Genomic DNA, 27,783 nt, shown 5'->3' on the forward strand with positions numbered 1-27,783 from the left:
TGGGATTATTGTCAGGACGAGAGTTATGGCCACTCAAAGGCATGAGCTATAATCTGAAGCTTAAAAGTTCGAAGGCTTGGGATTATTGTCAGGACGAGAGTTATGGCCACTCAAAGGCATGAGCTATAATCCGTGTACTAGTAGGGTGGTCAGTCAGCAAAGTAACCGTACTTGTATACTTCCTTTCCATGGATATTAAAAGCGGAAATTCCGCGTAGGCTTGGAGTGTTGAGTGGAAGTCGTGGACTCCCGGTCGATAGTGCTAGTAGCGCCAGTGAACCATCGTAACGCGTAAGTAGTCGTACAAGAGATAAAGTCAGCTAGATTGCATCGCTCGTACTCCTCCTGCAGCAGTGCAGCAGCACGACGCATTTCGAGTTGACGAGTCCAGCCGTCTGAACCTGTTGTCAAGCTCCTGGCTCAAAGTCCACCCCGCATGAGACACATTAGCTCAGGCTGCTCACCCATTTTCACCGGCATCGTCAATTGTGGCGAGGATGGCGACCTGAACGACCTCAAGGAGGTGCGTCACGGTAGGTGCACTGGGGGTCCGAGTCGCGCTCTACGTGGCACCACTGAAGCTAGTGCTGACGACGCGGATTTCAGCCTAGGCCCAGTGGAGGTATGTAGCGAGGATATCCGAGCGAGCGAGACAATACTGATAAGTAAACACCATGGAAAGCACCAGGAAACATGATATATCAGTTGACGGGAGAGACCAAATACCAATATGTACGCTCGCGGCCAGCTATACATCAATACATCTCATCATTCGTACACAAGTGCTGCAAAACTATCATACATACAATGTACCCTTCCTGAAGCGGGTCACGCTCAAGCGGCGGTCAGCAATCCAACTTTGCGCCAGTATGCGAGCCACTTCTTGACGTCTCCTTCGCCTACTTGGCGCAACATCGGGTTGGCCAGAGTTGGAGATGCACTCACAGCCTGTGCGACATCCAGCGCAGAGAACCCGAGTGCGAGAGATCCAAGTGCCTTGGGAATCGACTTGAAGAACGGGAGCAGGCGTAGCGCAGGGAACGCACGCAGGTGCTCGACCTCGTTTCGCTCGTCTACCGACACCGCATCATGCTGTTCCAGTTTGGCGAGCCACTCTTCGTAGGGGACCAAGTCGACCGAAAGCTCCGCTGAGATGGTCTCTGCGACAGCGCTCCAGGGAACGGGACGGGGGTGCACGAGATGAACGAAGGAGGAACGAGAGAGCTTGCGGAAGTCTGCCACGGCGGCGCCAGCGACGTCGAGCTGGATCCAATCTACGGCCTGCACATGGGTAGTCAGGGCTGAAGGAGTGGATAGCAATGTAGGGCGGACGTACTCGTGGATCATTTGGGAAGCACTTCAGCTTCTCGACGCTCTGAACCAGAGACGGGAACCATTCGCTGGCATTCCACGCTCCATCAACACCACCACAGACTTGCCCGACCCGCACGTTGACGGTGGTAAGGGCCGTCTGACCGCTCGCTTGACGAAGTATCTCCTCCGACACCCACTTCGACTCTGTATACCCAATGCCGGCAGCGAGCTCAGGCTCAATGCGGTCTTCCTTCTGGACATCTCCGTTGCGTACATCTGTTCCCGGACAATCAGCATGGAGAATACAAAGCAATCGGAATTATGCACGAACTATGGAAAATACCGATAGTGCTCGTGAATGTCAGCTGCGGTGGCTGAGCGTGGAGAGACGACAAAGCGAAGTCGATGAGTCGTCGCAAGCCCTTCACATTGCTCTCGAACGACGCTAGAGAGAGATTGAAGTCGACGCGCCAGGCTGCCAACAGTCCTGTCAGCATGGGCGGATGGCTCGCGGACGGGCTTCGACCTCACCATTGTGTATGATATGCGTAATCAAATTTCTCATCTGTGACATATACGTCAGCAATCAAACAGCAAACAATTAACTAGATACAAACTTCTTGGTAATTGGTATCAGTGAGCCCAAACTGGGGGAGAGTCAAATCGGCTTCAAGCAGCGTGACCTTGCCACTGCCATCGATGTCAACGTCAAGGCCGCGATCGACGGCGGCCGCCTTCTGACGGTCGCGGAGGCTCTGTCCATTCTTCGATGGCCTATTCAGAGCGTATATCTGGGTAACCCCAGGGTCGGCGATCAGTTGCGCCAGTATGTGGCACCCCAAGCTTCCCGTTGTTCCGGTCAATAGGACCACGTCCCGTCCGCGAGGCACCGCAGTCGCGAGAGGCGACGGCTGGTGAGTAGGGAAGTCTTTGCTATAGGCTTCGACCATCGCCCGCATCGCCTTCACTCGCCCTTTCTCTGACTGGTCGGCGCTGTCTTCATCCCCAGCCCCGAAGGCCAGACTTGATAGGTAGGTGGCGAGACTGGCAACGGTCGGGTACTCGTAGACGAAGTTCCTGGCGACTTTTCGAGTGTCCAGCTGGGCCGAGTCCCGCAGGGCACGGAGGAGCGAGTTGCGTATCCACGTCGCTTGCAAGCTACAAACAATGACCATGAGACTATCGACAACTGTTAGCAGCGGCTATCATACCTATCACATCCGTGCTGAAAGAGGTCGTCTGTATCTTGCACGGAATGAACGAGCACCTTCCCAACGACAGCTCGGACGAAGTCGGTGGTCGTGACTACATCCCATTGTCTTGGAGCAGCAATGCTTGATTGCGTGCTCTCTTCAATCGCCTGGTACAGTCTTTCGATCTCTGGTTCGTAATCGATGATGATGGCCTGGCGCCGAGCCGTACCCTTCGCAGTGTAGGTAAACGGCTTTGAAGGCTTGGAGACGAGAATCATCTAATGAACTGGCAGTTAGTCATATCGTGACATAACGGCATATCAGCGCACCTCTTTGAAGAGCCGCGAATGCTGTGGCGCGAAAGCATTCATTTTCTCTATAGTCGGCCTGGACACAAGTTCAGGGCTAACCACGATACCCTCGCTGAACGACTCACCAGATATTGTTTCGGAAGACGGCGAGCGCAGCTTCGTCAGCAGGGTCGAACTTGAACTGTGGTTTGGGGTCCACTATGACCCCTGCCTGGAAATGACCTCGGCCAAACATGACGGCAGATTGGACATACGGGTCCTGGTTGAGCATGCTTTCTACTTCGATGTTAACTGCTGTATGCGTCATGTCACCCGAAATTATTTACCTAGCGGACCGGGGTTCGTCTGTAAGATCAAGGCACATGAGAAAACCCTCATAGACATCAGCCCCATCTCGCTGGACACACCTTCTCGCCTGTGCTATGTATGATCTGGTCGTCACTTCGGCCGTACACTTTCCAGTAGTCAGGCTTCGACGGATGTTCCGTGAAGAGATCCGATGATGCGTAGGCGTCAACTCCGTCCACCTTCGTATTGATTACACCTGGGGTGCAAAACTCGTTCGCCTAATCAAGAACAAGAAGTCAGGATGGTGCGTGACAAGAGACTATGGCTGTACAGACCACGAGGACGAACTCGTAAGTGTTTTCGCCGAAGGGCTCCATACGTTTACGCAGGAATGGGGGGAACTTGAAGTAATCCCAGTCATAACCCACTTCGGCTAAGAGAAAATTCAGAAGCTACAGATCGGCATCATGGATGCTGTTCATACCTGGCAGAATAGGACTCATGATCGATCCTTCCGTGCTGCGGGCAATGTGTCGTTAGGTGCAACATCGTGAAATACGACAGCACACTCACGAGCCATAGAGAATGAAGATGGATACCCCCTGGGACGTCAGGTAGTCTCCGACTTGTCTGTTCAAGGGGCCGCCACCATACAGCTAACAACGCTTTCAGGCGAGGGTCATACATGAGCTATGTTGGACGGACCACTCCGCTACGAGTCGCAAGCCATGCAATGTGATCAGGGATTCGCGACCATGCCTGTAAGAACGTCAGTCCAGTGCCATACTATTACGAGTACCTTGCCCCACGTACCTCGATGATTGCAGGTACCGCGAAAATGATATCGCTCTCAGTAGCATGCGCCGATCTGAAATGTGCCTCTGGGCTCGGGGGCGGAGGAGGGGTCTGTGGCCGAAAAGCACTAAGGACTAGCCCACAGGATGCCTAGAAGTTTATGATCAACCGTCGACAGACTGTATCCATTAGAACTGAAGGCTTACCGCCCAGCCCACAAGGCAGACTCCCATTCCGTGGAACATAGGCATGACGTGCATAGAGAACACCTTATCCGCCAAATCGCGCCCGGCGAAATATGGTTGTAGACACAGCTGAGACATTCGACGGTACGTGAAGACGATTGGCTTGGGGAATGCGGTTGAACCTGGCAGGAAGGATATGGGATCTCTCGGTACGACTGTCATGGTGGAACATCATACCTGAGGAATGAAGGAGCATCGCCGGGTCATCCGAGCCGTGAGGTCTATACGGGATATCCGCAGAGCTGACGGCGCCCTCGCCAGGTGGTAGGTACAGTTCTTCGAACGAGAGCATAGGCGAGAGGTCCGGTAGGGCGGTCGATGGATGCTCCGCTTTCAGGATGTCGAATGCGCTGCTCGCGAGATCCGTCATTGCCTTCTCTCGTCCAACTAGAATATGCTTGACATTGGCTTTGACGACGAGATGGGCGATAGCGGCAGGAGAGTTGCGTGGGGAGAGAGGGAAAACTACGTAACCAGCGCGCATGATGCTCATCTCCAGGGTGAAATATGGTATGCTGTCTGGATCGTCCGCCGCGTCAGTTAACATCGAACCTAACGCGAGGAAGAACAGGTACCTGATGGTGACAAGATCGCGACGACTGGGTATCCCTCCATGTTGGGTTTCCATCCCATACGATCCCTGATGATCTTCGCGCCGACGTTGATAGCAGTGACCGCCTCAGGCCAGTAGATGGTGCGCAAGGTGCCATCTTCCTTGTCGAAGACAAATAAACGGTGATTGGGGGTATGCTCGAAATGCCAGTCATAGATCTCCGGTAAAGTCAACGATCCGTCGAGGGGAGGGGGCTTGAATGTAGCACTCGAGAGCGCCTGAGTCTGAGGCCATGCTGGGAATGTCGTACGCGCTGCCATGAGATGCGTGCTGCAAGCGCGATGGAGAATTCTTGACTGTTATATACGAGCTACAGACGGGAGGTCAGAGTCCAGGTCGAGATAAGACACCGGGTTGGGCTGAGGGTTGCTCTGCGTTGTACTGTACTGTTCACGGGCAGAAGCGGCTTTGCACCCTGATTGAAAGATGACCGCGGCCCTTTGATGAGCTGCGGGCACATTTAGTAAGAATCGTGCGGTATCAGAATGTCGAAAGCAGCCAGGACATACATTCCTGGCAGCTGCCAGTGGCAGTAGGAGCCTGAGGCAAGTCCGGCATCGACGGGGTTTAGGCAACCGGATCTACTTGCGGATCTATATTCAGAAGGCGTATCAATCAGTGATCTCCGCCTAGGACGGTACTTACATATATATACTTACATACTCCTTCTTTCGAGTGTTACACTGCTACGACCCAGTTCTCATCGGAGTCAAGTCAGAGCCTATAGAGAGGTACAGTCAGTACAGCAGGTCAGAGATCGCAGGTACTGTAGCAGGACATACACTGACACCATCCTTGGTTCCCAAATATCCATCAGTTGACGCCAGATTCAGAAGCCTTGGAGTTGAAGTTAAGAAGCTGATGAGGGCGGCCGAGATCGGGCGATCAGATCTCTCCTCCTCCGCCACAGGCGCGCGTCGTGGCGCAGTCTGCCCTGCCATCGACGATGAGGCCCGTCGTACGGTCGTACCTACTTATTCCTTTCACGAGGGATGTCCTTTGAATGTCTCGCCCGAGTCTGAGGTGGGCCCGTACAACACGCGCTACACCCTGCATGCCCCACACACCGCTAGTAAGTAGGTTATCATCACTTCTTCGGACTCTGGAGGCTCTGGTTCGGCCCGCCGTCATTTGGACGCGGAACAGTAGCCAGCAGTAGCCCTGCGCCATTGTACTTATCAGTACTGTTGAAATGTTCCCCAGTAAGTCACATGCCCGAATCCTTCGTCTGGAATGCGCTGTCACATCATGATAGAAGTTCTTCGTCATACGAGCTTGGGAAAGATGGTAGCTCAGGATGGTCTTCTCTTCGATGCGCCCAGGAACGTTCAGAGACGTTCAGTCGCTGAAGGTTGGCCAGTAGGAACAGGGTAAGTCATGTACAATGTCTTTGCGATTCTACAACTGATTGGGCCGACCATTGGGGTCCTCGCACTAGGTCCGCACTACAACAGCGTGGTGGCGTCCTGTCAGGAGACGTAGCGCGACTGACTCCCTTCGTGGCATTTCGAGTGCACATCAGATGAGGCACACGCATCATTTACGCTGTGATCAAATCGGTTTACGCAGTGGGAAGGGCTGTCGGCCATGCATCCGCTCATTGGTGGTCCATTATCTGTGCACTCGTTTCAGTCAATGTCCGTGTACGGAGAATCGCCGCTATCGCTGCCGGTGCGTCTGAGCAGGAACAGATACATAAATGTCGATAAAAAAAGTTGCGCACTGCAGTGCTAATCCGTGATCCACCTGCAGAGCCATGGATCATCGTGCCAATCATTGCAATCATTGTTGTACGTCTATCATCTACTGACATTGGATGCAATACTAACCCAAGTCGTAGTGACCTCTTGGCCGCTTGTCCCGCCGCTCCATTGTGCATTGGCCGCCGAGAACAAACTGTCTGCCATTGACGTGAGTGGGAAGGTCCGCTACTACTATGTAGCCATATGCTGTTCGCCAAAGCAACCGCGTTGGGCGAGGTATCTTTCGGCGTTGGTGCTTATCGACAGCTCGAACCTCGCTCGTGTGGCGCGAGAAAGGTCCTGGGATGGGTCGCATACGTCCGACATACGTTTCGCCCAAGTCTCGCGACCAAAACGTCAAGCAAGTACAACCAGAGCCTCATAGTAACTGATATCATTGTCCTTGTGGGATAACCCGGCTGTCGACAGTCTCACGATCCTTACACATCCCATGCCTGAGTTCCATCGCTCAGATCTCCACTCGTAGGAAACATTCCTTTCACAGGCACATCCAGATCGTTGTCCCGCCGCGTGGATTGGCTGATCTCGACGGTGAGGGGCCGCAGTGGATAGGATCGGTTGCCTAGTATTCCCGGAGCCGCGGAACCCGTTCCCGAGGCATTTCTAGAGTCGATTTGCGACGTTCCGATGGACTTGCCCAAGCCCACTCGCACGTTGATGAGCATAAAAGAGATGCCACTGACGGCCGGCCATGTGTCCACGATAGGGAATTGTACGTTGGTCTTGGTTTGATATGTGATGAAGAAAATTAGCGTCCAGGTGCTGGTACAACATGAGCTCTCAGATTGGTGATACGGACGTTGGAGAGCGACGTACGTGTAGAGAATGGCGCTCTCGATGAACATCGCCAGAACTCCCTGGTAGAAGCTTTCAGCACGGCATTCTCGAGACCCGATGAACGATGCTAATACCATGAGATTACTGCCCCCATGCCTACTAATCGCGTTATGATTACTCCAAACCTTCCAGGCGATCACAGCTGCAAATATGCAATAGTGAGTAGGGGAAACCTCGTAGGAGTGATTTCCAACTACCGGAACAGTAAACATTTGTGCTGTCGCATTCAGGATGAGTGGAAAAGACAACCGGTCAGACAATAATGCGACGTACCACAGCGTGAATACACAGTTGCTAGTAATCCAGCGCCCAGCAACGGACTCAAAAACAACCTCTCCTGGCACGTACTGGGAGAACTGGTAGGTAATCCCGCTACCGCAGACTGTTGCAGTAGAACGTATTACTAAACGTGACCTGTGAATCACAATACAGAATTACTTACTGATCAAGCCAATGAGCGTACACAGAGGGAAGATGATGAATGCCTTTTTATGACTCCACACAATCCAAACACGATATATCTACCAGCCGAGGGTGAGAGCTGGGCATCAGGCGATATCAGCATATAAACTCACGACCATTACATCGCCTGCGATTAGACTCGTGACCAAAAACCCCGTCTTGACGACCTCAGTAGTTTGACGAAGGTCGGCGTAAAAGTACAATGGCTGTGTTCCGTCTTCATACAATACAAACGCTTGGAAAAGGCGTATCACTGTGCAAATGATGTGCTTGCATACGAGTTGAGCACATTCCGAACAGCACAAAACGGAACATCATACCGCTGTGATTGTTATGAATAAGGACATAGAACCGATAAACATAGGTGACACCCAAAGTGATCGCGCTGAGGAACCTATGACACCACCGGGTCGTCTGTTGGTAGCCTGGCGTCGGCTGACTGAGAGATAGGTGGACAGTGCAGCGAGAACAAAGAAAATTCCATATAGGAAGCTTTCCATGAACACCGTGGCCAGGTTCGCGGAGACCAAGGGGACTTCAGACATGGTCGGCGAGTCAGCTTTACAGAGGGGTGCCGTTCCTTGCTCGACTCATAGAGTTGTATTTATCGATACGATGTTTCACGGTGCGTTCTTGCTGTACGGGCATAGGCGCAGGATCCACAGTATGCCATGCCAGTGAGCTACCCGGCGCCTTCGATTCAGGATGCAATCACGACGGACCTTGTGCCGGCGTCCAGGTCAGCGATATCTCCGAAATGCGTTTGGCGTTGACAGATTTCAGACACAGGTCAGTCGTCCTGTGATCTGATGGTGCTAGTCCATACCAGGCACCTAGATTCAGGAATCAGACACCACTGACAACAGAAGCGGATGTTGAAATCGAACCTCAGAACTCTTGTCAGCAAAGACGGAGCAACGTAACATGTCTCCACCGCCCTTGAAGTGCGGCCACATTGAACGACGATATTATAGCTGCAGCCTTTCGTAATAAATACGCATGGCTGTCGATGCAGCACGTCTCTCCATGTGGCGCATGCAAGCGCGGTACGATGGTCGAGCGTAGGACATTCACAGGCTCCCGCGTGTGACCGTGGAGGTCGACTTAATTCCTTGCTGCGCATAGCACCGATATAAAGGTCTATGGTTGCACGGCCACGGTCATTGGACAAACACCGTTCTGTGGCACTCGATTGTAGGACTACTACATAGTAGCGAGTGGTCGCGCATAGACCTGCAGGATGCTGGATAAAACACCGTGAATGCATGAGTTATCGCATATGCGATCGAAGCACGACCCCTTCAAGTACTGAGCAGTGACTGAGTGAGTGACTATAAGGGAACCGCATCTGATCGAGCCTCGTCCGGTCATCACGCAACGGCCAGCGTGATGGTCAGTCCATGCGCGATCTGTTTGCTCTGTAAAGGCTCATTCTGCGTGAGCGCGTTGCAATCCCGATTCCCCGGTTCATTGAATACAGTGACTCACCTTGGCCTCGACTTGCAAAATTCCAGTTGCGCGTGTCCCTGCTGATCAATCGAATGCACCCTTACTTCGAGGCGTACCGCGTTGTGCGAACATCGAGGACGACCGGACGACTGATACTGACTGGCGTGTGGTACCTTACGAAACCGGAAATTAGTAGCATTCAATCGGGTCGTTTGAATATCTGACACGCACTATGTCCTCCTGCCCACATGATTATCATAGACCGCAGACAATTCGCTATCATTGTTCGTCCATGATACTACTGTGTTCGGTGTTGGCCTGGTCTTCAGCGGCGTATCGCGTGTATGAGCATTAGCGAATGTGATCTAGGAGTGGCGCATCTCGTCAGTTAACGGTATTGCGAACGAGGCTTGCGTACCTCATTGGGTCCGCAGAGATGGTAAGTTAGTAAGGTGCCGTCTTCGATCACCCGTCTGCGAGTTCCAGTTATCCTCTGGACGTGGAATTTGGTAGTCGTCTCATCGGGGACCCGTGCGCTCGACACCGTCTGTACGGGTATGCAGACTGGGTGTGATCATGAGATAGGAATAGAGACTTATTGCTGAGCTGAATACATCGAGGCACTTAGTGACGTAACCGGATGGCCGCTCGCGTCGCCCAGCCTCGCTGGCCCTGTAGGGAAGGCGATACGTGGCACCCCGCTCGCCGCTGTCTCGATAGGTATACGTGCGATGAGCAATGCCCTGTCTTGGCGATGCTCAACTTTCATCTGTCACGGGAGCTCTTCTTTGAGCCACAAAGGATGCTATGGCGGATATCCAAGCGAGGACAAGGCAGAAAGGGACTCAAGTGTGCCGAGTTTGCCACCCTCGTTCGTGAATCTTCTGGGGGCGATCTTGTCTAGTATGTAGGCCCCGCGTCGCTACTAGTGGTAGATACAACGTTGAGCGTTCCATCGCGAGCAAAACAGGAGAACTTACATCTCGCATGTTCGAACTCAGAATGACTTTGATTGAGTTCAAATTCACTGTAAAAGGAGCCTGATACATCAGTACCGATAACCAAGATCTGATTACGGACCCTCTCGCGTCCGTGCGCCTGCAGCATGGACGGTCGTGATACGAGACCAGGACTACGAATTCACAGCGATCACAGTCGTTCCAGAGGCACATGGTCGTTTGTGACGCTCCTCCCGCAAGTACTGCGGCGGTACAGTTTGTTCGTTCCCACGGTGCGCTATCGGCCGGTGGCTCAATGGACTCCTCCCAGCTCCTCCCTTCGCTGAACGCGCGACGTAATCCCTCCCTATTTATCTAATTCAGCATTCCCGCCTTCTAATCTTGATAACTCTGGACAGGGACAAGCAAAAGGCTCTGCAGCCGACGCAAACACCAGTGGTACTGTAAGATCATACTACTGGTTGCATAAGCACGTATACTATCGCGGTCATGTCACCGGCGCTGCATTGCGGTTCTCACTTTTCCGTTGCTCACAACATTGAACAGTTGACCTGAACATCCATCACGCAGTCGAACACATCTCCATCATCTGTCAGCCAAATCTGTCGTTCAAGCAGCAAAATCAGACTATATCATATCCAAATACTGCACCCGTCCGGCCAGATTGTACCTTGCCAGAAGACCCAGGGGCGTTCTCGGTACAGAGCCTTCCTCGAGCCCTTCGCAGGCTCACACGGTGTCGGAGAGAGAACGTGCGCGTCGACGACCAACACACACACAATACGATCTCCTGGAGCAGGCGTTTGGAGCGAGTCGAGATACGGGTGATCGGGCTGGTGACTGGACGACGGGCGAGGATCTGTGTAGGGTAATAGGGCCGCGCAGAATATAAACGGATACTTATCTTATCTTCTCGACTACTCGACTAACTCGACTTGAGGTGCACGCGCGACGTCGAGTCGCTCGTCCGTGCCGAACCTTGAAGTGCGCGTGAGCGAGAGGGGAGAAGCTGGGGGATCTGATAACTGGCGAGAACGGGCGACGCAGCCCTCTACAAATACAGTGCGAGACCGAAGCACCAGAGAAGTGTAAAAAACTAGGAGAGAGCGTTGGACACAGAAGGAACGCGTGACTGGTTCGAATGGAAACGTGATATGTGAAGTACCAGCGATCGACTGCCGGATTGGGAAAGAATAATACCTAATTTGGATGTACCGTATGGAACGAATCTGGAGCACCCGCCCGGGTGTCGACGTACGTTGGTCCCCCTTCCGGCATTGACGGCGGACCGTTGTCTCGGTACGGGGCTGACAGCGGACGAGCGGTGCTATTGACGTTCGCGACCTGGCCCCCACAGGTGCGGCACTCTGCTCGTTGACCCGCCTTCGTCCTACGGTAGGTCTTTCGCCTCTGCCTTCCAGATCGCCTCGGACGCGTCGGTAGTGTCGAGATGGTACAGTAGTAGATCGCGGCCGTAATGTATGAATGTCTAATGCGAAGTGCGTGAGTCAAGAATAACAGAAGCTGGAATCGATCAAGAATTGAAAGGTGACATATCTATGACGCGTCGCGTCGGTCTAGCCTCCGGCCGGCTTTCTCTTCCACAAGAGGGGATGACTTCAGTCTTGACCTCAAGACCGTCCTAGCACCACGGTGTGTAGTACTGGTCAACGAGTGCGAACATCTCCACCGCGTTTGTCATCTCGTACGTGCCCGCCATGTCCCACCTCCGCGTGTCGATAACGTCCCACACACCCTCCGGTAGCTCCGCCGCGTTCTGCTTCAGAAGTCCGAGCGTTCCGCAGCTCGTCCTCCACATGTAGTGCGGTACGTCTTCCAGGCGCGGGTCGTCTGCAGGATCGAGTGCGAGTACCGTGGACATTGTTTGATGGTCCGCCCTGTAGAAGAAAAGCCGTAAGCGACTCGCCGCGACATGCTCCTTCAGAACGGTGCCATCAAGCTCGCGGATACAGTAAGAACCAGAGGGATACCGCTCGTGTACTATGTACGGCCCTGCCCAACGGAGCGCGCCCTTGTTACCGTGCTGCGCATCGAGCCACGTCTCATGGACAACGACCCATGTCCCGGGCGCGTAGTCGCCGAGCTCGATCTGCCGAGCGTACTTGCGCATGAAGTCGTCGATCGCCCGCTGTCGGCTTTGCCGGAGGTGCTCTGTCGCCTCCCCGAGCACCTTGTCGCGACGCTCGATCTGTTGTACGCGGATGGCGAGCAGGTCTTCGGTTGTCTTGACTTCGTCCCATGCGAGCCTGTACCACGTCCTGTCAGTAACATCAGGGGAAAAAAATCTGGCCCATTGCACACAGCCAAGACTACATGGACCACATAGGTCCCATAGCCACTGTAGATCTGAGTGGTGGCAATGTTGCACACCATTGCACAGGGTAGATACAAGTGACTGCCATAGTGCCACTATGTACTGGCTGGCAGTGGCTGCAATAGGGTTGCTCTACATAGCTTGCTCTTATACATACACTGTCAAATACATCCAATCCTTTGATTTCTTTCTGCTTCTGTTCTGTGCTGTGGGACTAAGCCAGATCTCACAAAATAGGACATTGCACACAGATGACATGACAAGATATATTTTCGGAATCCGTATCTAACAGTATACTATTGATTCGCGCACAGACGCACAGATGAGCGCGAAACGCGTCATGCGCGCTGTTCGCCTGTACATCCGCGAACCATCTCTCGTCACTGCGATGAACAGCAGCAACCTCGTGCACTGCAGCAGTCAGTGACTGTCGCGTCGAAGTGAGGGTAGGGCCTAGGCGGGACTGGATGACGCCGCGCTGTGCCCAAGGGCCGGGCAGACATTGAGTTCTGAAACAAGGTCAATGTCTGTGTTCAAGGACAACGGACGGCACTGACCAGCTCGTGTAGTACATCACATTCGATACATGGCGGCGCGGCGCGTGATTCTCGCAAGCTAGCCTTCCGCACGCTCGCGCGCGCGTTCAGGTGTCGGTTGGTGCTGACGCTAGCCAGCGCCGTCGGCGGGAAAGGGCGTAACAGGCCGGGAGAGGCTCTGGGAATACTGTTTGAACGGGAGAAACTGGAAGTGAGGAGGGCGGCATCACCGTCGCACTGGCTGCGCCAGGATATAGGGCGAGGTCGAAAAGACGACCGGTGGCGGTCGACAGATGTGTGAGCGAGATGATGCGGCGCGTAGAATCTTGACACTTACTCGCTGGACCCTCTGTTCACCACCGGCCTGCTCTCTCGACCTCATGCACGCCGTTCACTTGCGCTCGACCTTGCACACGTTGCACACGTGGCATGTGTTCGTTGGCCGTGCCTGCATTCTGAGCATTTGCAAGTGTTGTGTGGTGCTTACCAAGCTTTAAAGTGGGTGCGCGACGGGCCAGGAGGGTATGAGCGCGAGAGTAGAACGCGAGAGTGCGAGAGCAAGGGCAGGACGCAAGAGCGCGAGGCTGACGCGGCGCGAGCAGCGAGCGCGAAGTTTCAAGCGCTCAGGCCGGGATCTTCCGATGCGGGCCGCATGAGCAACTCGAGGCTCACCGGAACCTACAGGGGTGGGAAGTCCATCGAAAGCGCGCAAGGAGAGTGGTTTGCAGTCAGTGAGCTACAAGATCCAGGAGGCAGGGGGTGGTTGCCAGTGCATAGTTATTAAGTAGATTGACTTGGACTCGCGCGGCCCACGTCGGGAATTTCCGAAACAGGCGCTCATCTCGTCGCTCCATCTCCTGCAGTTACTACATCCTCTTCACAGTCGACAGTCGGACTCGTCGTCTGGTCATCGTCTCGCTCCCCTCTCCGCTGCTGAACACCTCCCTCCACGCCGCTATACCCTCCGTCCATAAGCACGCTGAGCGTGCAGTTTTCCGCACTCGACTCCTGCTTGACCTTCCTCCAGCTTCCACACGCCTTGACGGCCTCTCTGGCACGTCCGCGTCAAGCCCCGCCGCAATCCGTGATGGTGGCGCGTCCATACGCATCAAGCCCACTCAAGACTAAGCAGCCATGGCGGCGTCCTTTCTCGCATCACCGGTAGACGTGGACATCAAGCTCGAGGCCGAAAACGCGCGCAAGAAAGTGGACCTCAAGCTCGAGAAGGAGGACCTCAAGCTGAGAAGGAGCGCGCCGTGTCATGTTCGGTGTACTATGACGGCGACGCCATCACGGGGCAGGTGCGTCCACGCGTATCGCACACCCACTCACAGACATCTGACCGCGCGTCCTAGGTTACGGTATGTGTGCACGATGGGAAGCGGCTCGCGCATGAGGGTTTCAAGGTCACTGGTATTCATTGGCAGCATAGGTGCGTTGTGTCTCTCAGTCATCAAGGGAGCATGATGGCAAATGAGACTATCAGAGCTATACTACGACCGCAGGCGCCACGAGTTCCTCTCGTCGTCGCAGGAGCTCGCGGCCCCGGCGGAGATGCGTGCGGCACAGACGTTTGACTTCCTCTTCAAGAACGTGGAGAAGCAGCACGAGAGTTACTAGGGGATCAGTGTAAGCTCCGGTGCACTGTCTTCTGACCTCTGGGCTGATACGATGTGTTCCACAGATACCTCGTAGGCATGACGATGTCACGACGAACAGTGGACGTGACAAAGTAGGAGGAGCTATGGGTGCACTCCTTCCGCATGCCTCCCGACAGCAATTGAGGGGCTCTCCATCATTCCCCGCAAGACGACCGGCACCCTTCGAACCAGTACAACGAGAGCGAGGCCATCACCAAGTTCGAGTTCATGGACGACGGCGCACCCGTGCGAGGTGCGTCTGCTCGCTAATACACTGTGTTTATTTTCTGATGGGTGCTGACAGAGGAAACAATTCTGTTATGGTGTACCCAGGTGGGTACAGGTATGGGGTGAGCTCGACATACCCGTCGGCCCTAGGACTCCACAGTGGCGACGGCGAGCGTGGCAGTGATTAGTATACTGTATCCATGTAATAGTCTCTCAGAAATGATATCAATGACTGAACACAAAGTATGATGATCAGCTATGGTACAATAGCTGTATGTGTAATGAGCTATGTCATACAATGCCATCTGGGCTGAGTATCATATGTCACTATCTAGTAAGTCCTGGTGACTACAGTGTGCTACAGTGTGCTACAGACACTACAATGACAACTATGTGTAGCTGTGTATGAGGGGGTATGCTAAGACTGCAATGACTACTATGTAGACAATATTGGTCTACTTTGCAAACCTCTTTTTTCCTGATGAAGATCGAACGGGAACAAACAATGCTTGCCGTAGAGTAGGAAGTAGGGCGTAAACCCTGTTGCGCGAGATACAGTCGTCCTGATCGCCAACAGCGCAGCGCCGAGGTGTCGAGGCCACTGTTGAGGTTTGTCTCCGCTTGACCGAAGGAGGACCCGCATAAGCGTCTGGCCATCACGTTCCGCGATACCGTTCCCTTGAGGATGATACGGTGTGCTGAGTATTATCGCGACGCCGTGCTCTTCGAGCAATATTCGAACTGCTCCCTTGAACTCTGGTCCTCCGTCGCACCCGACTATGGGCAAGCAACCGAAACGACATATAATCATCCACAGAAAGTCAGCCCAAGTGCGCGAGTTGTTCTTTCTTACCGCCCATGCTTCGACCCACTTGCCAAGCGCATCTGATCCATGGAGTAGGTACCTCTCGCCGTGCTCCCCCTTTGGCATGTATACCGTGTCGAAGACCCATCGTCTAAGGATCGACGGTGCGAGCGTGATGCTGAGTGGCGTAATCGTGCGCGTCCGCGACCTATACTGGCAGCTGTTGCAAGATCGCACGAAGTACGCAATCTCGTCGTACATAGACGGCCAGTAGTACCTGTCTGCAAGCTTCGTATACGTCGGGTCACGGCCCCGATGTCCACAGTCGTTATGAGCCTCCGCAATCAACTCCCGTCGCCTACCTTCATCGAGCACCACTAACCGCGGCACATTACGCTTGCTGGTCTTCCACAGGCGGCCATCGTGCACAATGAAACCCTGAGCGCGTCGCTTCAAGTTCTTCAGTTCGTTTCGGTCCAGTACGCATCGTTCAGGAAGTGTCCCGTCACTTATGTACGTCCTGATTTCTTCGAACAGCTGGGTGGAAGACGTGTCAGCCCCTTTATGCTCGTGCGAAGCGCACCGAATATCATGCATGCCTGTTGGCGGCGGCATGTATGCATAACGCATTCTTGTCTCTTCCGGATGCGCGTCCCAGGTTGTGCTGCCGGCCTGCCAATGCGACCCATGTCGGCGGTTGGCCTTATCGACATGGTCTTGGATCGCGTCGAGTTGATCTGGGGTGGTTAGCTCGGAGATAATGTACGCTGGTCGATACTCAGTATACGCGAGCGTCACGACTTCGTCGCCTACGAGAAACTCAGCTTCCTGTTCGCGTGCGAAGCTACGCACCATGAATTCGTTGCCGATGTATGTCGCGTCGTCCTCGTTTCGCAGCAAACTCGGATGGAACGGGCTCATGTTGCCTGGTTCCTCGATTGGTGCCCAGTATTCCCGCCCAGTCCGTGGATTGTTCTGCGAGCTATCCCAGTTAGGTCTGCACTGAGGTATAGACGGAAAGAGACGATGATGATACGTATACCACCTTGGGTAGATGAAATCGATGATGTTCGCGTTGTGCGGCCGAGCGTTTCCACTTAGGACCGCGCTGCCGACGAGGTAGACCCACTCTGCTATACGGTTAGCCTTGTGCGACTCGAACTCACCCATGGCGGCGACCGTTGCCACTTGCGCGATTCCGTCTGTTGATATTTCGTAGTCGAACCCGACCTGGGCCGCTGCTGCTGTTGAGCGGTTTTGCTCAGCCATTGCGAGGGTGAACGCGTTGAAGTGTTTCAGGCGTGGTCGGCTGCTGACATGGCCTATATGGCGGTTGAGTTCTTCTTCTCCGTCGGATTCGCTAGAGTCCTCGTTTGCGGGTGGTCGACGTGATAGACCATCTTCAGCCTTGTGCTTCGCTGCAGGCACGTGATTCAGTTCGAAGTCAAACAGTTGTATGTACGATACCCATCGCGTCATTGGCGCGTTTGGCAGATCCGGCTCGTGTATCATCTGCTTGAGGTAGCTTGCATCGACGTCAAGCCGGAAATGAATGCCCCATATGCGGTGTCGGCATTCCTTGATCGCTCGAAACACGCCGTACAGCTCGGCTTTGGGCTGCGAGTATCTTGACTCGACTGCGTTGAACGTGCACGATCCGAATATAGCTGGATGCTTGTCAGTCTCGTTATATTGATAGATGACCCACCCTGCTCCGTGGATCGACGAGTCAACCGCGAGGACGACGAGTCCATGGTCCGATGTTCGTGGAGCCCGAACGATCGTCGCTGCAAGAGAGTAGTCGACCTTCCTAAGTACCGGAGCACGCGTGATCAGCGCTTTGAGTTCGTCCATAGCCTGGCGCTCTGCTTCACCAAACTCGAACGGAGCGTCAGTGATACGGCATAGAGCTGATAAGGGCTTAGCGATCAATGAAAAGTTCCTGATCCAACGACGCCCGACGCCTGCCGTGCCAAGGAACCCGCGGACTTCACTGACCGACTCGCAGTACGGCCATTTGATAATCTTGCTGACAAGACCGTGCTCAGGTTCCCAGCCGTTCGCGGATACTACTGAGCCAACGATCTGTACCCTTGGGGTGGCAAGAATAAGCTTCGCCCCCGAAGCCGTCACGCCAGCTTCGCGGAATCTGTGAAACAGCACATTCAGCGTATTTGCGAACTCGAAAATGAAGCGGCGGATATCTCGGTTGCCGTCTATTGGTTCGTCATTGTATCGTGACACAGGTCCTTTCACTCTGTTGTCGTCTACAAACACGTCAGCTAACAAGGGGTACATGGGACCGAGTACGTGCAATATCCAGCGCATGAAACACTGCATCGCGTTCGTGAATCCTTGAGGCATTGTCGCATTCCTGAGCGCGCCGCATACTGAGTGGAATGTCGTTAGATCGCGCGACCCTTCGTGTAGTCGGATACCGTTGTAGCCTGAAAACAAGTCAAGTATCGCGTATACCTGATGCCCAACGAAACTCTCAGCGAACTCATCCGCGCGGGGCGGCAGAGCCGAGTCACGGATCGTAACCGCGTTGAGGTCCTCGAGATTGATCACCATTCTCGGTTCCCCGTTCTTCTTTAGGACTGGGAAGGAAGCTGCTCGATATGAAGCAGTTGAGTGCTCATAGTTACCCGCATCAATCTGGTCTTGCACTACCGCGCGGACCTTGTCCTCGAGGGCCTTCGGTACTTTGATCGGCGGTCGCGTCCATGGCACGTGTTCTATAACGGGGATCTCATAGTCCGGGAAATACTTTGGTGAGAACGTACCTCGCTCCTCCTCAGTCCATGCGAGCGCTTGCTGATTGATGGCGAGAACATGTACCATGAGGTCGATTTCCGATTCTGTGAGAAATCCCTCCGGGATGGACCTGAGGATTGAATCTAGGCGCTCTCGAGTCAGCCGCTGCGTCGGCACGAATTGCGCGCGTGGTGATGGATTCGTTGGTAACGGAGGCGGTGTCGGGACTTCGATTGGAACAAGCTTCTGTGCAGACGGATTAGGCATATACGTGGGGACAGGTCTTACCTTGCGTGCGACTGGTTTGTATCGTCGCGCCGCGTTTGAGGAAGCTTCCTGTTGTCCGAGTGCTCGATCTGTCCAAGGTGAGTGAACTGGCTGCTTGCAATCGGACGAAGAGAGAGAAATGGAACGGAGAAGCGCGTCGAACGCGCGAGGCGGATTCAATTGAGCGAGCACATGCACGTTATCCGAGTCCAAGAACTTCCGATCGCCGGCTAAAGCCTGTAACGATCTTCTGAGCCTAGGTATCTCTAGGGACGCCTGCCCCGCAAACGAGGCTGGCTCGATGTAAGCGTCCCCTCCTAAAAATCCTCTGCAGCCTCCGCCGACTGGACCAATTTGTCCACGTTTCGGCGGTCTGATAGCCCTGCAATCCGAATTCTCATCGGCACATTGTCAATATCCCCGTCAGGGAAGACTACGAGATCCTGCCCCCCACCACGCGCATACTCGAGCCGCGACGAGAACCACTGCAACCACGGCTGTCCGAGTATCGCGTCATGCCTACCGAGTTCCTGCGGATGCACGAAGAAGTGGTGGTCGAACCTGACACCGTTCACCTCTACTGGCGCGTCTCTGCAACATCCAACCAGCGACACCGGAGCTCCGTGTATGCCTCTGAGCGTCCATCTCGACCCATCACCGTCTAGCTCGACCCCCGCTTGCTCGTACACCCGTTGCGCGATCAGGTTTAGTTCCGAGCCCGAGTCAATGAGGTATGTTACCGGCTCAGTCCCGAACTTGCCCTGTACGAGTCCGCATGCCATAGCGACGAATCGCCGTCGCCCAATCGCCAGTGCTGCTGCGTAGCTGTCGATAACTTGTGCGAGATGCTCCTCGTCGCGGATTGTAACCGACGCCGCTCCGACGGAACCAACATTGTCGTTAGCTGTTCTCGTGCCGTCGTCAGTGTCCTCTTCCTCGCTTACCTCTTCTACGATTGTCGCATTGACTTCGCGTCGAGTTTTTGTCATAGTCGCGAAACGCTTCTGCATCTCAGGCGACATTGCTATGAGCGTCTTGAGCGGGATCGTGAGCATCGTGTTGAGAGCCTTCTCCATGACTTGATCGGCTGATACCATGTCTTGTATGTCTGACGTAAAACGCACATGAGTCTTGTCTGATCGTGTCTGACCTACATGCTCGTTTGGGTATGTCTTCCGCTGCTGCTTCTTCTGCGCTTCACGGTCCCTCCATCCTTGTTCCGTGTTGACCTTCGGCGGGTCGGCCTTCGCGTCTTCAGCCGCCTTCGATTTGTCCTTCGTGAATCGCGTCGGCTCTGCAGGCTGTCGAACTTGCGTGGGAGGGGATGACTTACGAGTCGACCCGCCCTCTGGCTCATCAGCGCTAGAATGCTTGTAATCGAAACGTACCTTTCTAGGCTGACTCGGTGCGGCTACAGGCTGGTCCTGAGCTTTCCCTTGCGATCTAGTGACAGGAAACGAGTAAACGTCTTCGGATGATAAAGCGTAAACATCACCGCTTAGTACTGGCTCATCGTCATGTAACACCTCGATCGAACTGCACGACAAGTGTGGTGGCGTATCGCGTGCTTTCCCTTTGAGCTGATCGATCCGTTGCTGAATCAGCGTCGAAATGCCTCCCGGAATACCTCGTCCGTTCGGCAAGTCTGAGCCATCTGCAAACGTTAGCCTGCCTTGGGGGCTATACATGATCGTACCGTCTGCAATCCATTTCTTCGTGAAACCGCAGTGGCCCATCATCAGGAAAAACATTTGTGTCTTAAGTGGTCTTGTGGAGAGCCAAAAGTGACATTATGTGTCACTATGTGCCACAAGAGCCTTAAGGTAAGTCGATTTCTTAAATTGTCTTACTTAAGTTCCATTAAGTAACCAAAGTAAACACTCGTTCCAAGCAAGAATGATGTTTTTTCATCATTACTGGGGTGACTTCTCTCATGATTCTGCTGTGTTTGTGCATATGCTGTCATAACAGGCATCCCAGATGCAAAAATGTCGCCCAAAATAATCTGCCATTTCCCAGAATTGAACCCCTGACCTGCTAAACTAATTTCCCACACTCCCAGCACAAACTTGTGACCACTACACCATAGGTCCCTGTGCTTGTTCCCTTCTACAATAACCTATATTGACTATCTTTCTGGACTTAGAGAAATCTGCAATTGCTGCCCCCTGTTAGCCCAGCCCCTGTGCATCCCTGGGCTCTCAGACTGGCCTCATTTCTTCTTGGCACTATCTGTTGCCTTGCAGACCTTGTGTAGACTCATAATTTGCTCAAGGGCAGGCTTCTTGTCTCACTTTGCATGCTTAAGTGTTCTTTTGCTGTCTCTCAACCTTAACAGGTCAAATATGTCCAAATCCCTGACAATATGACTTTGACCACAGCATCTGTTGTAAGTAGGGTAATATACTCATAATCCCAGGGAAAAACAAATGATCTTTATTTGTACCCCATTACTGTTGCCAGATATAGTATGTGTTAACTTGTCAGGTGAAATCTTGGTGAAGTCTTCATATTGAGCAATCTGACATCTCATCATGCATATTTTTTAGTTAAGAGGTCATTTGCCAACTAATGTGTACTTATGTGTCTTAATCTGTAGAACTAAAGTTGCATATCTTCCAACTTGGGGACAAGACAAATTTCTCAAAGATACTATAGTTAACTTCAGCAGTCTTCATGCACATGGTGCACTTAATTGAGGAACACAAGTTGTGAAAGATTGAATGAGATCAGGTGTTCTTCATTCAAGACTGCTGAAGTTAGAAGTGTTTTTCCTGATGATGCCGATGCGATGATCCAGATCCTTACCTTCCTCTTTGTCGCACATGTAGCAACAACGTGGGGACTGCCCGAGCTGAGCCGCGTTGGCCGTAGCCTGCGATGTTGAGTTTACTGTCGCCTTCGCACGCCGCGCCGCTAGCAGCTTATCGAGCCGTTCTGCTAACTCATCGACGTCGTCCTTGTCTTTCGTACGCTTACCCTTCTTCTTACCCTTCTTCTTATCTGCCTTCTTGCTGACCTTCTTCTTCCGCTTCTTCTTCCTGTCGTCGTCGCTGTCACTGTCGGAGGAGTCAGCATCTGAGTCAGTCTCGTCGTCTGACGAGTCGCCGTCTTCGGACTCGTCACTAGACGAGTCCAGTGCGTCCTTGTGATAATCGTTATCAGTAAAATACTTGCGAACCTCGTTCGCGCACTGCTCGAAGGGCGCTGGCTCCTTGTGTGTGGGCGTCTTTCCCATCACCTTCTCGAGCTTCGGCACGATTGCCAGTCTGACGCGCGAGTTCAGTCCCCGGAAGAATAGATAATCATGCTCAGCTTCGGTGATCCCGCCGAGCTCAATTTGATTGCCCGCGCACTTGAGGAACCCATGAAGGTACTTGTAGTATCCGTCCAAGTTCCGGATCATATGCTTCTTCCTATACTTCTTGCTGAACGCTCGTAGCTTGTCAGCTGAACCTTGATCCTTTACCGTGCCTTCGCCGAAGCAGAAGACCATTCGTTCCTTGGCTTTCGCCCAATCACTACCTGCAAACTGGGTCATGCACGATAGCATAGCACTTACGTCCTCGGTGCAATATTCCAGCACCATACGGCATTTCTCGCCGTCCGAGAGCATTGCGGCGTTCGCGAGGTTCTCGAATACATTGAGGAAGCTCCGGAGACGCTTGCCGTCAAACCGGGGCGAATATTTCGAAGTTGGTGGTGGCATCGCGATACGAGACGGTGGTGGTGCGATCAAAACGGTTGAGTCGGACATTGCTCCTGGCGCTGACATGTCTGCTGATTGTTTGTCAGTAGGATTCTGGTACTGGGATATAGGGGAAACCGCGGGAGTAAACACCGGTGTGAATGGTGTTTTCGGGGTAGTTGGCGTGACTGAGCCTGAGGGGAACGAGGAGAGTGAGGTAGACGAGAAAGTGCTTAGCGGGGTGAGTACGTCTGCGGATGACGTAGGGAGAACCGAGATATCTAGTTCCTGATCGACGTCCTTGTCGATCTTAGGGTTCTTCTGTAGTTGCTTGCCTTTCCTGGATGCTGCTTGTTCTAGCGAAACGTCAGTAGCCAATCGAGTAGTACGGCGGAGTTCTGGGCGTCCTCGAGATGGTTCGCCTGTGTTGGGCCGCGGTGCGCTGGTCGCGCTTTTCGGTTCTTTCTTGGGCGCCGTCCTGAAATAGAACAATTAGCGCACCCGAGACTCTGCACACGTACCAGTGTGCAATGAAAAACCCCCTGCGGTGGTCACCACTTGTCGGAGAGAGAACGTGCGCGTCGACGACCAACACACACACAATACGATCTCCTGGAGCAGGCGTTTGGAGCGAGTCGAGATACGGGTGATCGGGCTGGTGACTGGACGACGGGCGAGGATCTGTGTAGGGTAATAGGGCCGCGCAGAATATAAACGGATACTTATCTTATCTTCTCGACTACTCGACTAACTCGACTTGAGGTGCACGCGCGACGTCGAGTCGCTCGTCCGTGCCGAACCTTGAAGTGCGCGTGAGCGAGAGGGGAGAAGCTGGGGGATCTGATAACTGGCGAGAACGGGCGACGCAGCCCTCTACAAATACAGTGCGAGACCGAAGCACCAGAGAAGTGTAAAAAACTAGGAGAGAGCGTTGGACACAGAAGGAACGCGTGACTGGTTCGAATGGAAACGTGATATGTGAAGTACCAGCGATCGACTGCCGGATTGGGAAAGAATAATACCTAATTTGGATGTACCGTATGGAACGAATCTGGAGCACCCGCCCGGGTGTCGACGTACGTTGGTCCCCCTTCCGGCATTGACGGCGGACCGTTGTCTCGGTACGGGGCTGACAGCGGACGAGCGGTGCTATTGACGTTCGCGACCTGGCCCCCACAGGTGCGGCACTCTGCTCGTCGACCCGCCTTCGTCCTACGGTAGGTCTTTCGCCTCTGCCTTCCAGATCGCCTCGGACGCGTCGGTAGTGTCGAGATGGTACAGTAGTAGATCGCGGCCGTAATGTATGAATGTCTAATGCGAAGTGCGTGAGTCAAGAATAACAGAAGCTGGAATCGATCAAGAATTGAAAGGTGACATATCTATGACGCGTCGCGTCGGTCTAGCCTCCGGCCGGCTTTCTCTTCCACAACGGGTCTCAATGGTATAGCGTGAGTTCCCTTCCACATGTGTAGGAGACGAACGAAGCCCGCTTATGAATTTGACCTCAGAACTATCACGGCGGTCATGCGCGTACTCTCACTGTTGAACTTCCGAGTTTTCAGTGTTCTTATCTTATCAGTTATGTACGGATATGGACTTATATTCTGCGATGTCAGATTACATACGTTCTTTGATGGACTTTGCCTAGATCACATCATGTGACTTTAGTCTGGATCATTCCATGATATTCCACGACATTCCTTGATGTTCCATGACGTTCCATATCATTCCTTGATGTCCCATCACGTCTTATATTACTCTTTGATGTTCCATCATGTCTCATATTATTCCTGATGTTCCATCACGTTTCATATATCTCTCCACATCAAACTCCGAGTTTTGGCTTACTCATGCTGCTTATCAGCTTACTCATATCCCCAAAACCTCGGACTTAGTGCTTACTGATGAACCACTGATACAGCATGTGACCTGTATCAAATGTGTATATATACTGGGCTGGTTTGCCCTGTAATGATAACGATCCTTCGTCCTCTCCTCTGCCTGCCAGCATAGGATCTTCCCTTTGGGACTGGTCTGTTCACTCACTCATTAGTCCTTCACTGCCACTGGGCTTACTAAGCCTAAAACCTCTTTCTTCAACAGGTTATGAGCCCTGCGCTCTGATTCTTTGATCACCTGCATCCCTCTTTGCGCGCTCTAAAGCCCAACTCTTGAAAGAGTGAGTTGGCAATTCTTGTCCTTTGTTGGACTATTTTTAAGTCGCTGCGTGACATAGTGCCAAAGGCCTTGTCTGAGCGCATCTCTAGGGCAGCCCGAAAAGGCAATTACGAAATTTATCATCCGTCTCGTCGTGAGAGAAACGACGTTGACGAAGACGACTCTAACGTCATCGCCGTACGTCATCGGCATTTGTATGGTCATCTACCCGTCCGTCGCCAGATCGACATTATCCTCGCTCCTACCCCTCGTCGTCGCCGCCAAGCCTCTGGCCGCGTAGACACGTCCATTCCTCCCAAGGAGTCCTGCCGCACCTCGCCGGAGCAGCACCTCTTGTATTTGCAGAAGAAAGCGGACGTTGCCGAAGCTCTCGCCGAGACTCGCCGAGCCGAACTCGCTGCTGCTCGTGCCGCTAGTGCCGCTGCTGCCGAGACCAAGGCTTCGCTCATTGAGCGTCTTAGCGGAGAAACTCCCATCGTTCCCACGGCTCTAAAGCCTATCTTCCTGTCCGACTTCCGCAAGAAGTCAACCGCTGACAAAGTCGAAATCCTGTGCAAGCGTCTCCTTGCCGTCCAGAAGCGCCTTCAGCCCCTCTATCGCCACCGTAACCGCCTCTACGCCCGTCTTCCCTTGTTGGATAACTTGGACGATTTTGGCAGGCGTTTCAACTGGGTGCTGACGAATATCGAGGAGGAAGGAACCACGTGGTCTGCAGTCGAATTGAACGACATCTGTTCTGTCTGCGAGCTGATTGCGAAGATTTCCTTCATAAATCTTAGCCAGAATTTCGGCCGCATTATCAAGGACATAGGGGACTTGTACAAGAACAACTACTTGTACTGGGTAGATAAGCGATTGTAGTCGCATTTTTTCTGTATATCTTCGTCCCTAGAATTTAAGCATCACATTGTGGCTTCGTCTCAAGAAGAGACATTTGACCGAGACTCAAATAGTGAAGCATCGAACGGAGTAATTCCACCGTACGATTGCACCGACCATCATCATCTCTACGACTACGAGGAGAACTTCGATTATCATTTTGACGTCGAAGAAGATCAGTGGATCAACTGCGACGACGCTAGTTGCTCACATCGCTACGATCAACCTCTAGGTCCAGTTCCAGAAGGATTTTCAACTGGAATATCGGTCACTCCTTGGCAGGAGAATTTCCTATTTGCTAGTGAATTTTCGGAGTTACCTCCATATCCTGAACACTTAGTCCCGCTCCCTGAGTCGAGACCTCAATCTCCATTCTTCGAGGAATTACCCTTCGAAGTTTTTACTCCAGAACTACCATCCGTCTCACAAGACGAATTTATCCTCCTATCCGCAACCATGGGTGACGTCAAGCCTGACAATGTCCCCAAGCTTTCCTCAGCGTCCCAATACGCTGATTGGTCAGCCGCCATGCGCGGCTATTTGGTTTTTATCCAAGCCTGGCCCGCCGTTACTGCAACTGGCACACCCGCAGCGGACTTCGCCACTCAGAATGCCCGTGCCCAGGGTGTTCTATTTATGAGAACCGATCGCTCGATGCATCATCTGCTCGAGAAAGACACCGGTGATCTCAAGGATGCGAAGGACATGTGGAACTCGCTCAAAACCGCTTTTGGCACCCCCGACACGGCATACGTCTGGTCTCTCTTCCAGTCGTTAATCAAATCTCCGGAAATGTCTGACTCCAAGCCAATGCAGGATCAGATCAACAAGCTGGTTACCCGGCTTAAGGAGATTAGTGGTGGCGGAATTACGCTCGGTGACTCGACTCAGGCTCTTCTCCTTCTGTCGAAGCTGCCAGAGTCATACCAGTCGATGATCTCTGCGCTCCTGGCGACGCAGACCCTCAAAGATCTAAAGGTCGACTCGGTCCAGAGCAAAATTCTTGCCGAGGAATCACTTCGCCGGTCCGGTATGGGACAGTCTGCGTCTAAGACGTCCCAGGTCAAGCATAAATCCAAGGACCCCTGCGATCACTGCGGTGGGGCCCATGGTAGCGAGAATTGTTGGTCCAAGTACCCGCATCTCCGCCCTCAGAATAAAGGTGGCGGAAAGGGGAAGAACAACAAGGGCAAGGGCAAGGGCAAAGGAAAGGGAAAGAACGGAGGAAATGGTCAATCTAGTTCTGGTACTTCTAACACTGCATCTGCGTCGGACTCTTCGAATGTTGTAACTGTAGAATCCTCCTCATCGTCTGCAAATACTATGACTGCTTCTTGGTATACTGCGGCTAACACCGCGTCAGGAAGAACGACTGATTGGATTATGGATTCTGGTGCATCCAAGACGATCACCAACGACATGGCTGATTTTTGGGATTACACTCCTTACGAGGAGCCCATGATTTTTAGCACAGCCGGCAAGAGTAAGATTGCAGCTTACGGTGAAGGCACTATCAAAGGCGTTGTGCATGTTGAAGGGAAACATATTGTGTCGACTATCACCAATGTCGCATATATCCCTGCCGCGTCTAGTCGCCTATTTTCAACTGGAGTTATTGAACGTTCAGGTTTCACCCTTGTTCAAGGTGGAGGCCGTATGGTCATTTTTGACCAACCTATTTTGCATGGTTCTGACCGAATCCGTGGTAACAAGATCATGGAGGCGCATCACACGCCCTTCAACAATCTCTATATGTTGCACATGGAAATTATGAAACCGCAATTGGCTAAGTCTGCGGACAAGTCAAATTTTCGCCTTTGGCATCAACGCTTCGGACATTCGTCTGAAGAAGTTATCCGTCAACTACCCAAGCACACCAAAGGTGTGGATTCTATCGGTGACAAGGACAAGTCTCCTTGTGCAGGTTGTCAATGGGGCAAGTCTCATCGTGCTCCATTTCCCGCGTCGGACAAGAGAGCTTCAAAACCTCTTGAAATTGTTCATACCGACGAAGATGGTCCTATGCGTACCACCGCTATTGGTGGATGGCGCTACTTCATCAGCTTTCTCGACGACTACTCCGGTCTTGGCCGCGCCTATTTCCTCAAACATAAGAATGATTCGACCCAAGCGTTCGATGATTTCAAGGCATGGGCTGAGAACCAAACTGACGAGAAAATCAAAGCTGTACGCTCGGATCGAGGGGGAGAATATACCTCTGCAGAATTTACCGAACATTTG

General features: G+C 53.0%; 4 protein-coding genes across 4 annotated transcripts; 1 reads left to right on the top strand and 3 right to left on the bottom strand.

Annotated features, from left to right (window-relative positions):
- Positions 1 to 834: 834 nt before the first annotated feature.
- On the bottom strand, positions 835 to 5,019 carry C8Q71DRAFT_854811 (uncharacterized protein; the record flags this gene model as incomplete). The annotated part of the gene is made up of 18 exons (XM_047927113.1): positions 835 to 1,281; positions 1,337 to 1,590; positions 1,646 to 1,789; positions 1,846 to 1,879; positions 1,932 to 2,472; positions 2,526 to 2,785; positions 2,837 to 2,894; positions 2,944 to 3,094; positions 3,145 to 3,163; positions 3,226 to 3,384; positions 3,442 to 3,539; positions 3,591 to 3,625; positions 3,680 to 3,762; positions 3,812 to 3,865; positions 3,920 to 4,051; positions 4,108 to 4,268; positions 4,324 to 4,665; positions 4,722 to 5,019. The coding sequence occupies 18 exons, from the start codon at positions 5,017 to 5,019 to the stop codon at positions 835 to 837; spliced, it is 3,270 nt and encodes a 1,089-aa protein (XP_047782429.1).
- Positions 5,020 to 6,941: 1,922 nt separating this feature from the next.
- Positions 6,942 to 8,183, bottom strand: C8Q71DRAFT_794946 (uncharacterized protein; the record flags this gene model as incomplete). Its single annotated transcript, XM_047925574.1, has 8 exons — positions 6,942 to 7,284; positions 7,339 to 7,379; positions 7,434 to 7,501; positions 7,557 to 7,576; positions 7,633 to 7,741; positions 7,802 to 7,880; positions 7,935 to 8,090; positions 8,142 to 8,183. The coding sequence occupies 8 exons, from the start codon at positions 8,181 to 8,183 to the stop codon at positions 6,942 to 6,944; spliced, it is 858 nt and encodes a 285-aa protein (XP_047782430.1).
- A 6,051-nt stretch (positions 8,184 to 14,234) lies between these two features.
- On the top strand, positions 14,235 to 14,720 carry C8Q71DRAFT_721394 (uncharacterized protein; the record flags this gene model as incomplete). The annotated part of the gene is made up of 3 exons (XM_047921446.1): positions 14,235 to 14,401; positions 14,456 to 14,532; positions 14,587 to 14,720. 3 exons carry the CDS (start codon positions 14,235 to 14,237, stop codon positions 14,718 to 14,720), a joined length of 378 nt encoding a protein of 125 aa, XP_047782431.1.
- A 4,394-nt stretch (positions 14,721 to 19,114) lies between these two features.
- Positions 19,115 to 22,554, bottom strand: C8Q71DRAFT_701249 (uncharacterized protein; the record flags this gene model as incomplete). Its single annotated transcript, XM_047920178.1, has 2 exons — positions 19,115 to 20,496; positions 21,549 to 22,554. The coding sequence occupies 2 exons, from the start codon at positions 22,552 to 22,554 to the stop codon at positions 19,115 to 19,117; spliced, it is 2,388 nt and encodes a 795-aa protein (XP_047782432.1).
- Positions 22,555 to 27,783: the final 5,229 nt, after the last annotated feature.

This window comes from Rhodofomes roseus (genome assembly GCF_022264815.1).
Source record: "Rhodofomes roseus strain CIRM-BRFM 1785 chromosome Unknown C8Q71scaffold_4, whole genome shotgun sequence".
In the NCBI taxonomy this organism is placed as follows: Eukaryota; Fungi; Basidiomycota; class Agaricomycetes; order Polyporales; family Fomitopsidaceae; genus Rhodofomes; species Rhodofomes roseus.